At 51.9% G+C, this 19,385-nt stretch overlaps 1 protein-coding gene across 1 annotated transcript; it reads right to left on the bottom strand.

The window, feature by feature from the left end:
- Positions 1-2,861: 2,861 nt before the first annotated feature.
- Positions 2,862-6,856, bottom strand: VSX1 (visual system homeobox 1). The gene is made up of 5 exons (XM_056487763.1): positions 6,487-6,856; positions 6,042-6,120; positions 5,680-5,803; positions 4,592-4,772; positions 2,862-4,055 (listed from the first exon to the last, which is right to left on the bottom strand). Exons 1-5 carry the CDS (start codon positions 6,854-6,856, stop codon positions 3,790-3,792), a joined length of 1,020 nt encoding a protein of 339 aa, XP_056343738.1. The 3' UTR covers positions 2,862-3,789.
- Positions 6,857-19,385: the final 12,529 nt, after the last annotated feature.

Raw genomic sequence — 19,385 nt, 5'->3', positions numbered from 1 at the left:
GAGGGAAGGGAACGCAAGCCGCTGCTCTGGCGGCTTTTTCGAACCGTGCCGGCCGCAGCGACACTCGGTGAGGCCGGCCCCGTCGTCGCCAGGCTCCAGCGGTGTGCAGCCGGAGCCTGCGGAGCTGGGACGGAGGGGAATGTCCCAAAAAAGTGGCGGGGCTTTCTCTGTTCCGCTTGCCCCAGGGCAGCACAATGTGCAGGGAAAGGGCTCTCAGAGCAGGACCGGTGCCCTCGCCAATGGCAGCCTGAGGAGATTTTGCGGGCTGAACACGTGCACTTGGTTGAAAAAAGGACTTGTGTTGGTGTTAGTGCTGAACTAACCTAGGAAATCATAGAACAACCTGAGTTGGAAGGAACACATAGGATAATCAAAGCCCAACATCTGTCCCTGCACAAGCAACTCCAGTAATTACAAAGAATGCCTGAGAATATTGTCCAAACACCCGTTGAACTCTGTCGGGCTTGATGCTATGACTGCTTCCTTGGGGGCCCTGTTCCAATGCCCAACCACCCTCTGACAGAAGAAACTTTTCCTAATATCCAGCCTAAAGCTTCCCAATTCAGCTTTAAAGCCTTTCTCTTGAGTCCTGTCACTGGTCACTGCGGACAAAAGATCATGTCTGCCCCTCTGCTTCAGTCATGAGGAAGCTGCAGACTGCGATGGGGTCTCTCCTCAGTCTCCTCCAAGCTGAACAGACTGAGCAACCCCAGCTGCTCCTCACAAGGCTTCCCCTTGACCCTTCACCATTTTCATTAGCCCTCCTTTGGAAGCTCTCTAACAATTTTACTGTCTTACATTGCAGTGCCAAAAACTGCCCCCAGCACTTGGGGTGAAGCTTCCCCAGTGCAGAGAAGGCGATGCTGGGCCCGATGCACCCCAGGACAGGGCCGGCCCTGAAGCAGTCTGGAGAAAGTCAGAGGCTCTGATCAGCGCCAGGGACCGCTCGTTGTACCAAGTGCCTACGGAGGATGCAAGACGGGAGTAATGAAACACAAACCCTTCAGGATTCTTGAATTCCATCCTCAGCAGATGTTCAGACACGGCCCCTCGGGGATCTGTGGGAATAAGGGGAAGGAATGAGGCTTCCAGTTGCCTCTAGGGCTCTAGCCAGCCTCCTCCTTTCCTGGGTTGCTCGCCGTGTCCCATCGCCCCGCTCCACACGAGGGAGCGCTTACAAAGCGTTCGGACTCGCTCCCAGTCTGAAAACCCAGCCTGTGGCTGGAGAGGATTGGCCAAAACAAAGTAACACAGTTAGATATTAATATTGCTAAAGCGGTACGAGAATGGCACCATGAAGATGCTTCTGCAGATGCAGCTCTGCAGCCTTCTCTGCGCTGGGAGCATCACTTGGACACCCCCACTGCTCCCTTGCACCCCCAGGGTGCCTGACAGTTGGCTTGTAGTCTGTGAAGAGATCTGCATGTGTGAACACTGGCTTTGAATTTACTGACTTCTCTGCCTAGGCCACATGGAAGGGACCTTCCGCTTGAGCAAGCCCAGCACTTGAGGCTGAGGGACCCCTAGGGCTCCTTCCAAAGGGAAGCTCATAGCACCTGGCCCTGCTGTGGTCACCAGAATGGCTGTGGGGTCTCACATGGGCAGCACTGGAGATGTGTGCAAGTGGCAGCCAGTGCCTTACATCAGGGTTTTCTTGTCACGCTCGTGTCACTCGCCCAGGCCTGGACTAGCACTGGCAGGAGCCAGGGCTGGGTCTGGCTGTCACTGATCTCAGGATGGATCAAACCTGAGGCAACAACAAGAACATGCTGCCCTGCTCCTACTGCTGATGTTGGAGGACAATGGACACTTCCTTGCCAGGGTTAGCACAGGCAGCTAAGAGCCAAGTCACTCCTACTCCAAGGAGGGCACCAGACCCTGTCACCAGGAGCTGAGCCTGGCCAGTCACTGCCATCCACCTGCACCTGTACCCCACAGACACTTCTCAGCACATGAAAAATGCCTCGGGCCAGTAGCCCTCCTCTTGGCTCCTCCTCCCCAGCATGTGGTGAGAGCTGGGAGCCCACTCGGCACTACCAGGAGCGAGAGTGGTCTTCACCCTGTGCATGCTGGAGCTACAGAGTCTCCCCTTGTAGCACCCGTGATGGTGACGTGCTTGCTGTCACAGCGCTGCATCCAGCACAAGGCAGAGAGCCAGGCCATCTGCACGCAGGCAGACCAAAGAAGAAAAAAATAAAAGGATTGCAAGCATCCAGTGCCAGCGTGGCACAGCCCAAATAAAAGGTTTGCAGATGCTGCTCAGGCAGGATTAGGCCTCCAATGTGCTAAGTCTCGGCTTCCAGTGAGCCTAATTGCTGCTGCAATAAGCCGTGGCTGGTCCTTTCCTGAACTATGCTCCCCAGCAAACTTTTTTTTTTTTCTTTTTTTTTTTTTTTTTTCTTTTTTTTTTTTTTTTTTTGTGCAAAGCTTTTATTTGCCATTTGCATGGTACCCCTCCCCCTGGTTGCCTGGTGGGGTCTGGTTGAGCAAAGGAGGGGAAAGGCAGGAAATCTGCACATGTCACTTAATGCTCTGCTCTTCCCAGGAGCTGTTCTCCCACTGTCCCCCTGTCCAACACAGCCTGTGACAGCAGCCAGGCCCAGCAGCAGAGGCACGACCAGGTGATAGCGTCAGTACCTGGCCACCCAGCCCCTGAGCTGTATTAAGACACTTTCCAAATTGGAATTACTCAGATTTTAATGAAACCTTTTGATAATTTTCCATTATGTTTTGGCTGGTAGATGAAACTGGAGGTGTTCCAGGAGAGTTGTCAAGGTATGTGCATGGGCCAGTTCAGCAACTGCCATGAGATGTGTCAAAGGAAGGTATAAATTGCAATACAGAGCATGAAAACCAAAGATACACCACAACTTTATTTATGGATGTGTAATAAATAAATGGTGGACAATACAGGAAGAGCCACATTCAAAAATCCAGATTACTAAAGTGCTTTTAGACATAAATATAGGGCAACCAAGAAACAGCTCTGACATTAACACATTTTACAGACAATTACAAAATATCTTCTTATGTCAATTCACAAAATTGTTTAATTGCTCCAGGGTACTATGGCTTGCTTTTCAAAAAGGTCTGTTTTATCATGCATAGTGTGGCAAGTGACATTCAAGAGTATACAAAATCATTGCATAAACAAAAATGTCCTTACCCCCTTCTCCCAAATATGAGTTAAGGAAGATGCACAGTGTAAATCCAGTGATAAGGCTGCATTGGCAGGCTAGATCCTCAGGGAGCATAAACCTGCCTGTCAGGTTACACCAGCTGGAGGATGAACCCTAGCATGTTCAAAAACCTAGCTGTTCCTCGAGGTGAAGAACTGTGTGCTCAGCATGGAAGGACACAGGTGCTGTGCCAGGGTGGAAGTGGTTGGAGGTGTCTGTAAACTCCTGCACCATCCTTGCACCTGTGTTTTGGAGGAGGGAGCAACTCCCAGTGTGTTGCTCCTCTCTGTGCTTCTGGCTAGCTGGGGAAGTGGTCCCAGCATGGAGGGGAAGGGGGCTCCTCCCCAGCAGCAATCGATGCAGATCACAATGTGCTCCCATACTCTCACTGCTCTTGGCCCCGCTGGGACCCCTCTGCCACCCTCCACCCTGGCTCTGCTGAGAAGTGAACGGCTTGACAAGGGGATGTGTGTGCCCAGTTTTAAAATGCCCTGAATTCAGATAAAAATTCCATTATTTAAGAAAAGAAATATATATATCAATAAATCAATAAATATTATGGTCTGGCCAGGACACTGCGAGGTCTGGCCTTCTCCGGGGCAGCCCAAGCTCAGTGGTCCCTGTCGCTCTGCTCTGTGGGGGGGTCCCCGTTGATATACTGCCTCAGCACACCCCTCTTCTCGTGCTTGGCTGTCCTGGAGAGGTCAATGGCTGTGTCCTCCGAGTCTTCTGCAGGCCCAAGCTTGTCGGAGCCCCTCTGGGAACTGGCCTGCATCCCTTTGAGTTCCTCCTCCTCCTGCTCCATTCGCCAGCCATCTGCCAGCTTCTCTTGGCTCTCTGCCTTCCTGCTTACCTCCATGGACTTTTTGTGCATACCTTGCAGAAGGGAGAGAGCAAAGCCAAGGGCACTGGTTGCTTATTTCTGCCTGGGACTGCTCAGAATTACTTCCTGCATTACTACTGCTTCCCTTTCCCAACCCAGAGCCCTGCCACCTGCTTTCTGCAGCCCGAGGGGATGGCTTGTGGCAAAATCAGTCTGTACCGCTCCTGTAGCGGGGAAGGCTTACAGGGAGACATGTGCTGTAATGAGCCATTCCAAACTGGATTTTGTGTACGAGCAGAGGGTAGCTCTGAGGTATCTGCAGTTTAGGGGTGGGTGATAGTGACTTCTTTGATGCCTTGCAACTCCTATGCTGCCTGCTAGTAGTGCAGAGTGATACCCACCCACATGCAGGCACCTGTCTGACACAGCAGTGAAAGGTTTTCCTTTTCCTAACTGTTCTTTGCAAGGAGGAAGTGGAAAACCCAGGGCTGGGGAGGCCCCATTCCTTTCTGTAAAAAGGCAAGGGCAGCCATATGAAAGAGGAAGCTGAGCCCTGAACCCCCCAGCAGCACCCCAAGTTCCCACTCACCCAGCAGCCACGGGGCGCAGGATCCCACCAGCCCACTCTTGGCAGAGTTGATGATGGATTCGGGCAGAGGGATGGAATGCCTCACCATGGCCCCATAGAGGCCATACTCAGCCATCACGCTGCTCCGGCCCCAGCACTTCTCCCTTTTCCGCCACTTGGCTCTTCGGTTCTGAAACCAAACCTTCAGGGGTAACAGCCAGGAGAGCACAGAGAGGGGTGGGGTTGGGGAGGAGACAGCCCCCGTGGTGGCCGGGTGTCCATGGCCCATCGAGAACAGGGGAATGTCCATCCAGGGACAAAGGTGAGCCATAGGGTGTGTGGAGGGGTGGGGTGTGCAGACACGGGTGTGGACACGCACGTGGCACCGGGGGGCAGCATGTGGGGAGGGGTGTGAGAGAGGACACACACGTGGGTGTCAGAGAGGGGAGGAAAGGGGAAAGAGGGAGCACATGTTAACATGAGACTGATCGTGACACAGGAAGGTGATCCAGCCAAAGTCACCCTACGCTGGTTCGCCTGGCCCCGCGGGGCCTCCTTGCCTGATCCACAAAGAACCAACCTCTCCAGAAAAAGAGCTCCCTAATGCAGTGACCAATGATGACAGGAGGTGCTCAGGTCCCTATTCCCACCCCACTCCTGTATTTGAAGGTTTGAGGGGTGTAAATATAACCAGGCTGCTTCCCAGACCACCACCTCATTCTTAAGCCACCCTGCTTCACAGGGGAGCATGATCAGGACCTAAAATGCCATGTGTCCTCAAAAGCGCAAGCCAGTGAGCAAGCTCCTGTGTCACAGCTTGGCCCAGCAGCTCCAAATTGCTCCCAGCTCCTGCCTGAGTGTGAGGAAAGAGCCAAGTTGCCAGCAATGAGCAACTGCTGGGGCCAGCTCAGTCCCCTGGCTCTGCATGTCCGTTTGGAGGCTCTTTGATGCCAGCAGGCAGAAGCTGAGCCTCCCCCCAGGCTCCCTGCAGCGTTTCAGTGCCACCACGTTCCCACCACCTGCATTCACTGCCACAGAGCAGAGGAGAGGGCCGGATGCTGGCAGCCCGCAGACTCTGCAGAAGAGAGAGGACCGCTGCAGCCACCTACCTGTATCCTGTCCTCCGGCAGCTCCGTTTTCACAGCCAGCATCTCCCGGGCATAGACGTCGGGGTAGTGCGCTTCGTTGAAAGCCTTCTCCAGCTCCTCCAGCTGGTGAGCTGTGAATACAGTCCTGCCGAGAGAAGAGAGCGTTCTGTCACACCGTCCGGACCCTTAGGCAAGCAGCGAGGCTGGCAGCCCCTCAAGGCTGAGGTTTTCTTCCGGAAAATCCTCCCCTCACCCCAAATGCAGCCCTCCTCTTTCCTTCTTTTCCTCCCTTTATTCCCAAGCTGGGGATCAGCGGAACAGCGGGAGGATGGTGGCAGCAGCGAGGAGGTGAGAAAGGGGACAGCCTGGCTCCCGGGCGCTACCTGTGCCGGCGTTTCTTCCTCTTGATCTGGGAGCTGGACATTTTCAAGTCGCTGGCGTCCCCAGACAGGCTGTCCTCATCTGGCAGCAGCATGCGGGAGGGGAAGAGTCACGTTCCCGTCGAGAGCAGGACAACCGAACCCAGCTCCCCAAACATGGTTCCAGCCGCCCGCGGGGAGCGGGCCTGGGGCAGGAAGGGGTCCCCTCCCACGGCTGAGCCCGAGGCGTCGCACCGGTGATGCCATCCCGGGGCAGGGGGCGGGAGCCCGCACTCGCCGGAGGGTCGAAGGCTCGGCATCCCGGCGGGACGGGCAGCACGGGAGCCGACCGCGCACCGGCGGGAGGATGCTGGCCGCGGCCGCAGGTGCGAGGCAGCCCCGGCAGCGGCTCCGGACGGGGATCCCCGTGCGCGCCTGAGAGGCCACCCCCGACCCCGACCCCGCTCACCGGAGATGTTCTCCTTGTGGCGGCGGGCGGCGGGAGGCGGCCCGGGAGGCGGGCGGGGGCCGCGGGCGGGCAGAAGCGGCAGCGGGGCGGGTAGCAGGCACGGAGCGCCCGGCCCCCCCAGGCTGCAGAGCAGCCCCAGCCCCAGCCCCAGCGCCCCGCCGCCTTCGTAGCCACCGGCGGTGGCGGCCGGGGGGGGCCCGGGGGGCGGCTGCAGCTCGGCTTCCAGTCCCAGCAGGTCGGTGATGGCGAAGCCCTTCGCCCGCAGCCCCGCGCCTCCCGGCCGCGCCGCCGCCCCGGGTGTCACCGGGACGGGCACCGCCACCGGCCCCGCCGCCGCGCGTCCCCCCGACGGCTCCGTCCGGCCCGGCATCGCCGCCGCCGCCGCCGCCGCCGCCTGGCCCGGCCACCACCGCCCGCCGCCCTTTTTATCGTCCCGCCGCCGGTGCCGGCTCCAATCACACTCCAGACCGGCGGGGGGGCGCTCCCAATCCCCGGATTAGCGGTCCCTGTCCCCCCTCCCGCCCGCTGCACCGGCCCTGCGCCCCTCCTCCGGCCCTCCCAGGTCACCGCCCGCCCCATCGCCCCATCCCGCCGTCCCTCCCTCCCTCCGTTCCCCTCGGCTACTGCCCCTCGGTCCTCACTACCCCCTGCCGCGGTTTCGCTCAGATCCTCTCCGGGACCCCCTCTCAGTGCCTGTCCCGCCCCGGCCCGGTCGCCCTGTTCCCCCCATCCCCCGTACACCCTCCTCGCATACCCTTGGGTTCCCTCTCCGGGTTTCCTCCCAGGAACCCCCTGCTATGTCCCTATGTCCCTATATCCCGTCTTCCGGTGCCCGGCAGGGCACTCCCCAGTACGCCCACTCCAGCCCAAGACCCTTCAGCCCCACATCCTAGGTGGGACATCCCACTGGGCTCAGCACCCCAGAGACAGGCATGGGAACAGGCAGAGGCTTTGGGCAGCACCTTCCCTCAACCCAGGTGTCTTATCACCGGGGCCAGGGCCACGTCGAGGTGCCTGGCCTCTGTGCTCCCTTTTGCTCCCAGATTCTTGCACCTGGGCTGCAATTTTTTTCCCCCTTCATCTGTTGATGGAAATGATTTACAACCGGCTTACACGGGCTGCCTGATCCAGGCCTTCATTGGACGGTCAGATTAACGGAGGGTCCTTCTGATAAAGATAATTACAAGGGGACTCCGCATTAACTTTGCATTATTAAAGAAAGACCCAAATCTCCCATCGCAAGCTGTTCCCGGGATTAGCAGAACAATAACTTTCATTTAGGATAATTGCCGTGGCTGGCGCTGGGGGCTGGCGGGGGGACCCTCTGGACCATCGTGCTTCTCACCAAGAAAGGCAATTGTGTGTGAGGGGAATGTGGGGTGTGGGAGTGTGGTCACACTTCCCAAACCACCAATTCAGGATACTCAGGATCTGCTCAGGATGAGGGGATCCTTGGAGCATCCCCACCCAGGGGTGCCCCCTGCCCAGGCACAGAGCACCCCAGGATCCCCTTGGGCATCTTCCCTTCTCCAGAGTGGTTTTGCAGCAGTTTTGCTGGAATAGGAGACTTTCACTGCTAGGCAGGGAGGATCTGCTACAGTAATTAGAAGTCATAATCCGGCCACCACCCACAACAAATTTCCTGTTCAAGCAGATATTAGTGGTTAAAACCCTAATTTTTGATGTTGTCCCAGAATCAGCATGATTTCAGCAGTTTACATTGAGGCTGAGCTGTTGGGAGAGATGATGAAGCCTTAAATATGCATATGGCCTAGGCATTCGGAAAGTTTGGGGATAAAGCATGTATAATTGCTCCTAATCAGTTTATGAAACATAAAAGCTCAAACCCAAGAGAAAGCCGATAGATGCAGAAATGGAAATAGCGATTAAATCTCCCCATGCTGGCAAGGTGGCCTGGATGGCGCTACTGCCCAGGGCGAGGGTGACCAAGGCTGTGCCCTGGGGCATGGGGACACACCCACTCCTGGGACAGGACAGTGGGATGGGGTGTGGGGACAGTCCTGCTGCCATCCCCAGCTCCCCCAGCCATGGTGAAGATGGGCATCTCCACCGGTCCTTTGGACAATAAATCAGTTAAAGGATATCTTGATATATGCTCATCAGATAGGATTAGCTGGGATTAGACTAATCAGTAAATGTTTCTCTGCTCATTATTTTCTAAGGAAGATTTTCAGCTGATTCTCCGACGCCGAAAGATTATTAATCGCTTAAAGAGCAGAACATCAAACATCGCCCCTTGCTCTAATTTCTCTGGGGTTTGCCCCCCCTCTCCATGGACAGGATGTGCCAGCCAGCCCAGCAGCCTCAAGGTACCCCAGCAGCCAGAATCTCCATGGGGCTGTACTAGAGCAGCCCGTGGCCACAGGACCCTGGCCTTGGTGCAGTCTCATGTCCCAGGGGGTGAGCGCTGCCTGCAGCTGCTGCTGGAGCACTCCCATCCCTGGTGCACTTTGCAAGGCAAGGGACACAGCAAGGTGGGACAGTCCCTAAGCTGTCCCCTCCTCCCCATGGCTGCTCCACCACAGTGTCAGACACCTGCCATGACCTATAGGATGGAGGACACCTATGATGGGATGGATGCCTGGAGCTCAGACCCCAGAAACAAGCCTTACAAGTCCTTAGGGGATTACAGGTACGTGCAACATTTTGGCAGACCCCCCCTCAGCTGATGATAACTCCAGAGCCAGCATTTGGTGGGTTTTTGGAGTCCCTGTCTTCACCATGGGACTCAGGGAAAGCCCCAGAAGGATGTGCACTCACCCTGCAACCACCGCCTGTAACAATGAGGAGGGGCCAGCAAGGAGAAGGTATTGCAGGGCCTGGTTTAGGGGATTAGTAATGGGATAAGACAGCTTTCACCTCCCTGGTTTAGATATGAATCAGGTCAATAATAAAGGACCATCTGACAGTTTCAGGCAGCTCCGGATGGAAGAGGCTCCTGTGCCCCAGGCCCCATCTCCAAAAGCCCAGTTCTTACTGCACACCCATCCATTGTACCTGCACCAGCAGTCACAGCCCAGTATTCCTCCCCAGCTCCACACCCCACACCCCCATCAGTTCCTGGCACAGCAGCACAGGAGCAGGTTGGAGCCTCCTCCCAGGGAAGATGCTGGTACCACAGCCCTTGGGCTGCTGCTGTGTAGGGCAAGTTCAGACAGCCTGTTAGTAGCCATAGTGGGCCTTGCACAGGTGCAGGATGACCCAGAAGCGGAGTGCAGCAGGGTGAGCAGCCAGCTGATGGCAACACAGGCAATTTGGCAAGGGTGGGAACCTCAATAAGTGTGGACAGAAGAAAAAGGGCTTTTCTTCTGCCTCCTCCACATCCTGCTAGGAACATGGAGAAGTGCTGGCTGTTGCAAAAGTGTTGCCTCTGACACATGGGTTCAAAGGAGCTGAGAAATAGGCCATAGCTAGGGGAGAAAGCAGCAAAGACAGGGGTGTTGCAGGCAGTCACACCTGTGTTTTGCAAGGCTAAATCCCCTCTAAACTCTAAGTTACAGATGAGCCTCTTCCTTGAAATGCAGGCAATGAGACTTTCCTCAGACTGCAGCAGCACTCAGTGGTGGATTGTGTGTGCCCTCCTGCCCAGTTAGGAATAGGTAAATGTAGTGGTCAAGTACTGTCCATTTTGGGGTGATGGGTTTGCAGAGGCAGGCAGCATGAACAGGTTAAATGAATCAGGGAGCCTGTGCTCTCTACGCTGTCAGGCTGTGGGAAGTGTTTCCTTTGCAGCTCTGGATGTGGGTGAAGGTTTGCAGAGGGTTTGCAGAGTGAGCACAACCACAGCTGGCCACGCACCACCTGCTCAACGCTGTAGCACTACCAGCCCAGCTTACTGCAAGTGTTGTCAGCCCTAATTTGGCACAGGGGTCCCTTTCCATGTCTCACTCCACACGCCCCAGAGACATCCCTACTAATTCCTCTGCACAGATTTCTGTCTTAAGGTATTTGCCTTTGATTAAAACCAGAAGAGCAGTCACGGTTTAAGTGGAGTTTAAGAGCAAACCATGTGCCACTGCACAGGGCACTCACATCTGGAGTGTCACAGATTTAATCAAACTGCTGGGAAGTGCCGCACGCAGACAGCTGTCACAGCAGCCTGGAGCCCATCTCCTAATTAATTCCTAGCCAAGACAGGGCAAACAAATGGCCATCAAGGTGCTACACCTACAACATCAACTGCAGGCATGGCTGGCAGTCGGTGAGCAAGCAGGGCTCACCCTGTTTATCTCCAAGGAGCTGTAGGTGATGTAGCCCATGGAAAGTGCTGTTCCTGCTCCTAGGGAGGAGTCTGGGGCTTGTTCCAGAGGTGCATGTATGGGAATAGGAGGGACAGAGTGTTCAGGAAGAAACCCAGATGGAGTAGGCACAACAGTGGTAGCTCCAATTTCTGGTTGCTCCTTCAGCTGCTGCTTTTTGCTTCCCCTCCTTCTTGCTTCTGCCAAACTTGTTGCTTTCTAGTCCCATTTATCTGCCAATCCCACATCCCCATGGACAGCCCCCTCTGGTCCTATAGAGGATGTGTGAGCTGGGACACAACTCTCCCTGGAGATGCTCTGCCTGGTGCTACCTCGGGCCTGGCACCTGACAAATGTTCTGGGCGAACTCTGCTGCCACAGTGTCAAGCAAAATCTGGGCAATCACAAAACAGGTCAGGCCCAGACTCGGCTCTCCTTGGTGCTCATTCACAGCTCATTAAAGTTAATTGAAATGACTACCAAAGCTGGGTCTATGTGGGTGTTTGGAAGCTCTGGGCACAAGGCACAACTAGGCTGGGAATATCCAACTGTGAGGAGCCCCAAACTAGCCGATGGACTGTCCATACCAATTAGCCCTACAAAGGAGCTATTATTCCTTTACACTATGCTTGTCTGATTACCTTATCTTATTATTTTTTGATCATTCCTCCAAAATGTGCTAATTAAACAGAAATCATCAAGTCAATTAGAGAAACACTCATTAAAGCTGAAAAGAAAAGAAAGTATCGGCAAAAGAAAAATGGCTATGAGGGTCCCAAACACACACAATAGCTGCCACAATCATTACATCAGCAACTCCCAAAAGAGGGGTAGACATTGTCCCACTCTGGTCTGCACCCTGGAAATGAAACATCCCTAGCAATAAGTAAGATTTCCTTTCATTTCCCTTTCCCTTTCCCTTTCCCTTTCCCTTTCCCTTTCCCTTTCCCTTTCCCTTTCCCTTTCCCTTTCCCTTTCCCTTTCCCTTTCCCTGCTCCTCCTCCTCCTCCTCCTCCTCCTCCTCCTCCTCCTCCTCCTCCTCCCGAAAATTCAGAAAAACATGTTCACCAGTGATTTCAGTGAGTAAAGAATGGAATATCACAGATTGTTCTGGCCCCAGAGTGGCAGAGGGTCCAGTTCAGCTCTGGTGCTGCCCAGCCTTTGCATTTCCAAACCAGTTCAGCCATGCCTAATCACAGGCGCTGTGCTCTGAGACCTAACAGAAGCACTTCTCATTTAATTAATCTCCAAGTTTACTATCTGAGTGCTCTGCCATATGGTATTGATTTTTCAGCTTGGTATGACAGCACTTGCCATGAAAGAAACTAACCTAATTAAAGCAGGGGACACCAGCACACAGGCAACTACTCTCACTCTTCCCCACAATACGGCTTCCTAGATCTCCTGAGTCTTCCTGATCTCCTGAATGCTAACAGCTGCTGAAATGGGGCACCTCTATTTGCAAGAGAATTCAGAATGTTTGGCTGTGCAAAGAGGTCCAGATCCCTTTCTCAGCACTGGCCTGGGCTCACTGTGACAAATAGCACCTGGGCTTTCCCAGCTACCTCCACTCTGCAGCTGAGCAGGGAGGTTTTGAAGCATGGCTCCCCAACACATACCATTTCTTTTCAGACAGATCAGATAAGTCATTAATGAGTTTCACAGTGTCCTCCCTCTCCCCCATTAAGAACTGGACTTCTAAGAGACCTAAACTGGGGTTTTTTAGCTGAAGACTGATGTGGCAGTCTTACAAATCCCATCAGACATTACATAAGTGAATTACCCTTTACCCAAGCTACTTTGTTCCAAAGAGACCATTTAAAGGACCTATAGAAATAAGAGAAAAATAACATAAATATATTCATATGCATGGATTCTCCTTCTTAGAAGAGTGAAACCACAGGTGCTTGCCTGTCTCATATTTGTAGGCAACCACATTATTCAGTGTGAGAAATACAGACAGCATTCCTGTAGCTCACTTCACCCACTTTACTTGACCCTGCAGGAAAGCTGTTCCTGCCCAGCTTTCTTCCACACACACAGGGATGTGTTTTCTGTGCTCTGACACTGCATTCTGCAATTTTCTTTCTTGATGCAGAAAGGGCATCTTTCAACATGGGGACTTTCCCTCTTTGGTTGTCCTCTTATAGCTCAGCCTTGCTCTCACCAATGTCACTCCTACACCAGCTTCTTCTCTATTCTCTTACACTGGCAGCACTGAGTTGTAAAACTTATAAAATTTTCTTGTGGGACTAATTTTTTTCTACAATAAAGGCCAGATTTTAGCACAGAGGACTTTCCAGCTTTTCTGCCAGCTCCTGGGTCTTGCTTTCACAGGATTCCTCTAAAATAGTCAAGGTGGGCCTTGATGCCAAAAGGGAACATACTGTATAAAAAGAACAGATTGAATGTTGGTGACAATGAATAATTATTTAATCATCTCAAACAGGACTTACTGGTATTGTCACACTCTGGGAAAAGGAGGAGGAAGGAAAGTAATAAGAGGGAGAAATAAATGTCTCCTTTGTGGGATTATTTTCTGCAGTCTTCCCTTTTGACTTGAAGTTATGATGGATTTTGAAGGTAGAACAAATGTATTTTCTTCCTGTTTGGAAATTTCAGTGAAGGCTCTTATTTCCTGTTGTTTGATACCTAGAAAGTTTCCAGTTTCTACAGGGAAAAGATGCCTGGTCACCATTTTCCTTCCACATCCCCCAGCTCAGCCTCCTTTGGAGCTTCTGCAGAGCTTTTCCAGCCAAAGCACTCCCCAGACTCCTGAGAGGTGAACACACAGCAGTGACAGCAGAAACCCTTGGCAATGCCCTTCCCTCTGCTCTTGTCTGCTCAGGGCCATTGTGGACCCATTTGTGCCCATCTGTGCCGTTTTGGACCCATTTTAGGGGCCATCCTGTGCAGGATGCACAGACAAGCAGGTTAGCTGCATCTCCCCTTCTGGCTGGGAGCCCATGATCCATCCTTCCCTCTCTTTTTAAGTGACCCCTCCTTTGTTTCTTTAGCTCACAGGAGGAGATGTAACAAAGAGCCCCATGCTCCTGCACATGGCCTGAGTGTTCATTTGTTTGGCAAAGCAGCCGCTCTGGCTGGGGTAAGCCCTGGGAGTGCAGCTGAGCTGTGTAGCAGGCTGTGGGGCAGCCATCCCCAGGGCAACCTGAGAAAAGAGGCAATTAGCCAGCCCCTCACCAGCACAGCAGGGGCGGTTCAAGGGGAAAGAAAAGCCGAGCTATGGTGGTAATGACATTTTTCCACATGGGTAAATGCATTGATCTGTGACAAACAATACCAGGCTGTGCCTCTGGCTGTGGTGCAGAGGAGGAAAGGATGGGAGAGCTTCCCCATGCCAGATGTTCAAGACAGAAGTTTCCAAGATTCACTGCATGAAACTGAACATCTGTGGAAAATGAGTACCTGAGGAGTACCTGCTAAAACCTCAGCAGCCCAGATCTTGCCCAGGGCCACACTTCTCAGCTGGTGCCAGCAGCTCCTCCTTAAAGGCAAGTGTGATGCCTTAAAGGCAAGGTAAGCCTCATCCACAGTCCTATCCCACCTCCTCAGAAAGACCTGCAGAGTAGACAGTGTATAGATCACGCAGGTAAAGCTTTATAACAGAGCTACCCTGGGTAAATTACCAATTAAAAATTATTCATGGAAGCTAAAACAGTGACAAATCTGCTCCTGTCCATGACACCCTAACTCACCACACTAGTTTCCTTTCACCCACTCCCTGCAGGGCAGTGACAGCAGGCTGATTCCATGCTTGTAGAGCACCTGAGGTGACACAGCATCGCTGCCAGGGCAATTCCTCTAGGAAAAGCCCAATCCATAAAGGATGAACCTGGGCAGATGTGGACCTCGACTTTTCTTGGAGCAGTTTCTTCTATTTCCCTGCTTTTAAAATAGCCAGGTGACCACATGTAAACAGGTGGGATGTCCCAGGCACAACATACACCTTCTGGACTGGGCATCATAACTGTCTGAGAATAAACATATAGGAGTGTGTTATTAGGGTCTTGTCATGGAATGGACAAAGTGGTTTAGGAGAGCACAGGGCAAGGCACACATCCTGTCCAAAGAGCTTAACTTCTAAGCTTTAGTCAGAAGAATTAGGGCTTTACTTTGGCTTGAATTTAATCAGAATGAATAGCAGAGATGGTCATGCCATTTCATAGGCAGGGTGCTATCTGCTCAGGACATTCCCTCCTGCCTCACATCAGCCAGGTTGCATCCCTGGTTGATCAGGGTCTGGCTCTGGTAACAGACACTGTCCCAAAGGCCACAGCTAATCCTGGAATGCCTCAGGAAAGCCCTGTTGACTCTGGGGGTGCTTCCAGGCTGGCTTTGCCCTCCTGTTGGAGGTTTAATGCTAGCTGTCCGGGGCTGTCCGAGGAGTCAGCCACCTGTATACACCTGCACACATCCGATGGCAGCTCCAGTGATTCTCCTACATCTCTGCTCACTCAGCACTCTCCTTTGGGCCAGAGCCATGAGGAAACAGCCCTGGATGGTGGCTGTATTGCCAGCTGGACTGGAGCCTGGGACCTGCTTTAGCCCAGCTTCCATTGCGCATGCAGTCGCACAGCCGGGTCGTGGGTGGAGCGGGACTGAATCAGATTTCCCAGCAGCAAGAACGAGCATAAACGAAGGAGATTTGTTCTGTTCCTGGCAGGCCTCTCCACTCATCACACAGAGCTTGCAGATGCAGGGCAGGATGTGTGCACAGGGGGCTAAATGCAGGGTGGGTATTGCTCTTTCCCCCAGCTCAGCACCTGCCTCACCCACCACATCACCATGGGATCACTCCTCCATTTTTAGTTGCAAAATTGCACTTTTGATCAGCATTTCACCTGGCTCAAAGGCTCAAAATCAAAGCAAAGAGCACCAAACTGCAGCTAGTTAAAGCAAACCACACCATCCCCTGCTGAGAGCTGCCACGGTCAGAAGATTTTTGTTGCTTAGCTTTTTCCACCCTGCTTTTTTTGACACTCTCTTCTGTTCTCTTTTGCAGGCACATCCCTCATTGCAAAGCCAAACCGCAGCTGCCCTGGGCACCGTGCCACCCTGCCACTTTCTTCCCTGCTGAAGCAAATTCCTGACCGTGGCAGCAGGCAAATATCAGGCACACATACTGGATGCAACCCTCATCCTAGCTCCTCTCACTCCTTTCTGCATTTTCAGCTCACAGAAGTGCTTGGATCTTCCTGAGCAAAATCTAATCAGGTCTGTGTAAAAACAAAACAGAGTGGGAAAGAAAAGCCCTGACCATATTTTTAAATAATACCAAAAAGCTGTAAGTATGTGGTCAGCCTGTTTGTTCTTACTGCATGGGATCAGCCTGATTATTCAGGGATTCATTTTTATTTCTGAGTTTTATTTTTTTCTCATTCAACAGCTGCACATTAATAAAAACTCCATTTATTGGAGGATTTGGCTGGGATTGCTATAATAAAATAGAAGGATTTGTGCTGGGCACTAAAAGAACTCTGCAAAAAAAGTAGTGTTTTTCCTGTGATTAGGAGCACCAGAACATATTGTTTTGCTGTGTAGCACCATCACTGCCAAGGGTGGTGACAGATGTCTTGTGTTAATGTTGAATGATTAAATGCCATTTCTGAAGCCACTCCCTATCTATGTAGCACGGTGCTACTTCACCCACACAATCTGCCTTTAATCTGTTCCCTTTGCTGAGAGCATCCCGCCCTGCTGACTGCCATGAAACCCCCATCACCACCCCACTGCACACTGTGCCCCAGAGCCAGCTGTGTCCAGCCAGTGTCAGGACATCAGACTTCCCATCACCCTGTCAGGGCAGCTCAGAAAGGAAGGATGCAGCCAGTGGAAACAGAGAGACAAGTACAGCTCTTGGGCTTCTCGTCCTGCCATGGTGTTCCTCACGCACATCAAAAGTGAAGGCAAGTTTGGTGGGAAACGTGAGGCCAGCCCAAGAGGTCACTATTTCCAGCTCTAACTCTGCTAAAAGAGGTGATATATTCCTGCACACTTGCCATTTGTGACCAGTGCCTTTGAGCAAGATAGGAGAGCATCCCACCTGTGAGTAACTACAGAGCCACGTCCAGTTGCCCTAGAGCTTCCACAAGCCCTCTAGCACTGGCTTTTTTTGTTTTCCACTGTCCTCAATCCATCTCTTTTACTCTCTTACTCTCATAAACCACTACAGCCCATGGACTGCATCCCACTCTGCCCAAAACCAGGCAGGTAACTCAGCTCTGAGAAGAAAGAGCCTCTGCCCAGAAGAAGATAGGCAGACTAGCAGCTGTGTAGCGATGTTGGTTCAGTGCTGTCCACATTAAATTTTGTGATGTACTTCTTCTAAAAGCCTGTTCTGGCCTCAGCAAAAACACATAGAGACACTCTGAGAGAATCACACACACGTGCACACACATAGATGCTTGCTTGATCAGGACACCTGTATCCTCTGGAAGAATGTTGTCTTCACAAAACCATCACCTGTTTGGAATCTCAGACACAAGTAAGGTTGTTTCCCCAAACAGGGCTGAAGAGGTGAGGGGAAGGAAGGAGCTGGTTGAGGAAAATCTGGCTGCTCACATGCATTCCCACATATTGCTACATGTCCTGTGAGTCAAGGAAGGAAGCATGGTAGGGGGCACTTTGGCAATCTGGGAGCTGCATGAAGATGTTAAACGGGGGATGCCCCTGTAGGAAGGTGATTCTGCTGCACCTGCTCACACCACCTACAAACTGCACCTTCTCTCCTCCTCTGCTCACCTCTCTCCATGCATCCCATGGATTTGGGGGTGATGTCCTTCTGCTTTGTCCCAGGACCAAGTGGCACTGAAGATGTCATCCCCCAGCTGCAGTGACCTGGCTGTGCAAGGCAGATCTTCTGCCAAGCTTGAGAAGGGGGGAGGGCAAGGTGGTACCAAACAGCAAAAGGCCCAAATTGACTTATTTCTACCACCTCTCCTCTAAAAAAATATGAAGCCCTGCTGTCACTTGTTAATTCATCAGCCTGACAGGTCAAGTAAAAGCAGGTTGCCCACTTGCTTTCACTTATCCCCCAACTTAATCTCTGTGCTAAATTACAAGTTTATAATGGGTTACCATTAATTATTGATTTTCCAGATAATACTTGTTAAAGTAGAATTAACGCTATTGTTTCTGAACAAATACTGCCCAAATACTGTGTTTAGTGGGCTTGTAATCAGCTTTACCCACTTCTCCTCTAATCTGATTGAAACAGATTTCCTCCCAAATCTTTTTTATCATTTCGTTGATATTAAAAGGTCACATATTTATGCCTGCCCAAAAGTTTAATTTAAGTTACTGCAATTGATTATTACGACATATTCATGCTCAAACAGCAGAGTGCTGATGGAGGTGCTTTAATTTAGAATGGGAATGAAGAAGCAGAGAAAAACTGCGAGAAGGAACACTTTCTGTGGCATTCAGTGAGTGATGTTAGGCATTGTGCATTTTAGCTTATTTTCCCAAGTCCTATATTATCATTCTGTTCATCATAATGCCTTTTGACCTGCTGCATTTACTCCATCATAATTATCCTTTAATACTCTTATAAATGAACTTTTAGCTTATCTTCTGTTAATTCTCAGAACAAGCAAAGCACACACGTAACAAACAAAGCCATCTAAATAAAGTGTTTAACCCTTGTGATGGCTTTCCCTGATTATTCAAAAGTGGGCAGTGTGTTTAAGAGGTAGGTGGCTTAATTACACTTTCTCTCATAAGGTACAGAATGTGCAATGGCATTTCAACCCCTCTTCAAGCCAAGCCCCAATGAACAAGTCTCTGAGAAGAAAAAGTAATTAATTTAAAGCAAAATGACAGTAGCTGGCAGGAGTAACATAGCTCAGTCTGGGATTTCTCCAGTGTTTGGGCAGCCCCCTAAGCTGAAAGGGACAAAGGACCTGAGATGAACTAGGAAAAGGAGGTGGAGGTGACTTGTCTCTGGCATGTGGGAGGCTTCAGTTTGATTTCCAGCTTAGCCATGATCTCTCAGTGATCTCTTGGACAACCAGCTCTCTAGGACATGGAGGACAAGGAGACTCCTGCCAGGCCTATCCTGTGTTCCTGGACATTGGAGCAGAGAGGTTTTATTCACAATACAGCCACAGTACTAAACACTATAACAACTCCCACCTTGCTTCTCCTCCATGCTCAAGCCATGGTGGGAAGTAGGAATGCACCAGCTTGTTCCATATCTGTGGTGCAGAGTTAGGCACATGATCACATCTCAGCAATGGTCTCCACAAAGGTTTCCACACACACACACATTTCAGGAGTACAAAATGTGGGCAGCACAGGACCAACACTGGTTTGCAGCTGTAGCCAGGTTAGGCAAGACCTGACTGGAGACATCATCTGCCAGCAAAGTTCTCCTTGCCTTTCATAACCCACTAGAGACAAGGCTCTCCAATATTCTCACTTGTCCAATATTCCCAGGTGTCCAATACTGGACACCTGCCACTGACCCAGCATGTCAAACTCCCACAAACTCTTCTGCAGATGGCAAAACTGTAACTCCTCTCTGCCATGACCTGATTTCCCTGCTTCACCTTGCAAAGGGGGTGCGAGCTGGCAGCGGTCAGTGCCTGCCTCCCAAGGCAGAGGGAAGGTGCCTGGACA

The sequence above is a fragment of the Oenanthe melanoleuca genome, chromosome 3, assembly GCF_029582105.1.
Source record: "Oenanthe melanoleuca isolate GR-GAL-2019-014 chromosome 3, OMel1.0, whole genome shotgun sequence".
NCBI classification, from domain to species: Eukaryota; Metazoa; Chordata; class Aves; order Passeriformes; family Muscicapidae; genus Oenanthe; species Oenanthe melanoleuca.
This window is presented reverse-complemented; position numbering and strand designations above follow the sequence as displayed.

Bases quoted from the DNA above. Each gene is read 5' to 3' on its own strand.
- VSX1 (XM_056487763.1), bottom strand. From the start codon at position 6,856: ATGCCGGGCCGGACGGAGCCGTCGGGGGGACGCGCGGCGGCGGGGCCG. The intron at 6,121-6,486 runs GTGAGCGGGGTC...TGCTGCTGCCAG, and splicing joins CCACAAGGAGAACATCTCCG to ATGAGGACAGCCTGTCTGGG. The intron at 4,056-4,591 runs GTGAGTGGGAAC...CCCTTCTGCAAG, and splicing joins CTGCGCCCCGTGGCTGCTGG to GTATGCACAAAAAGTCCATG.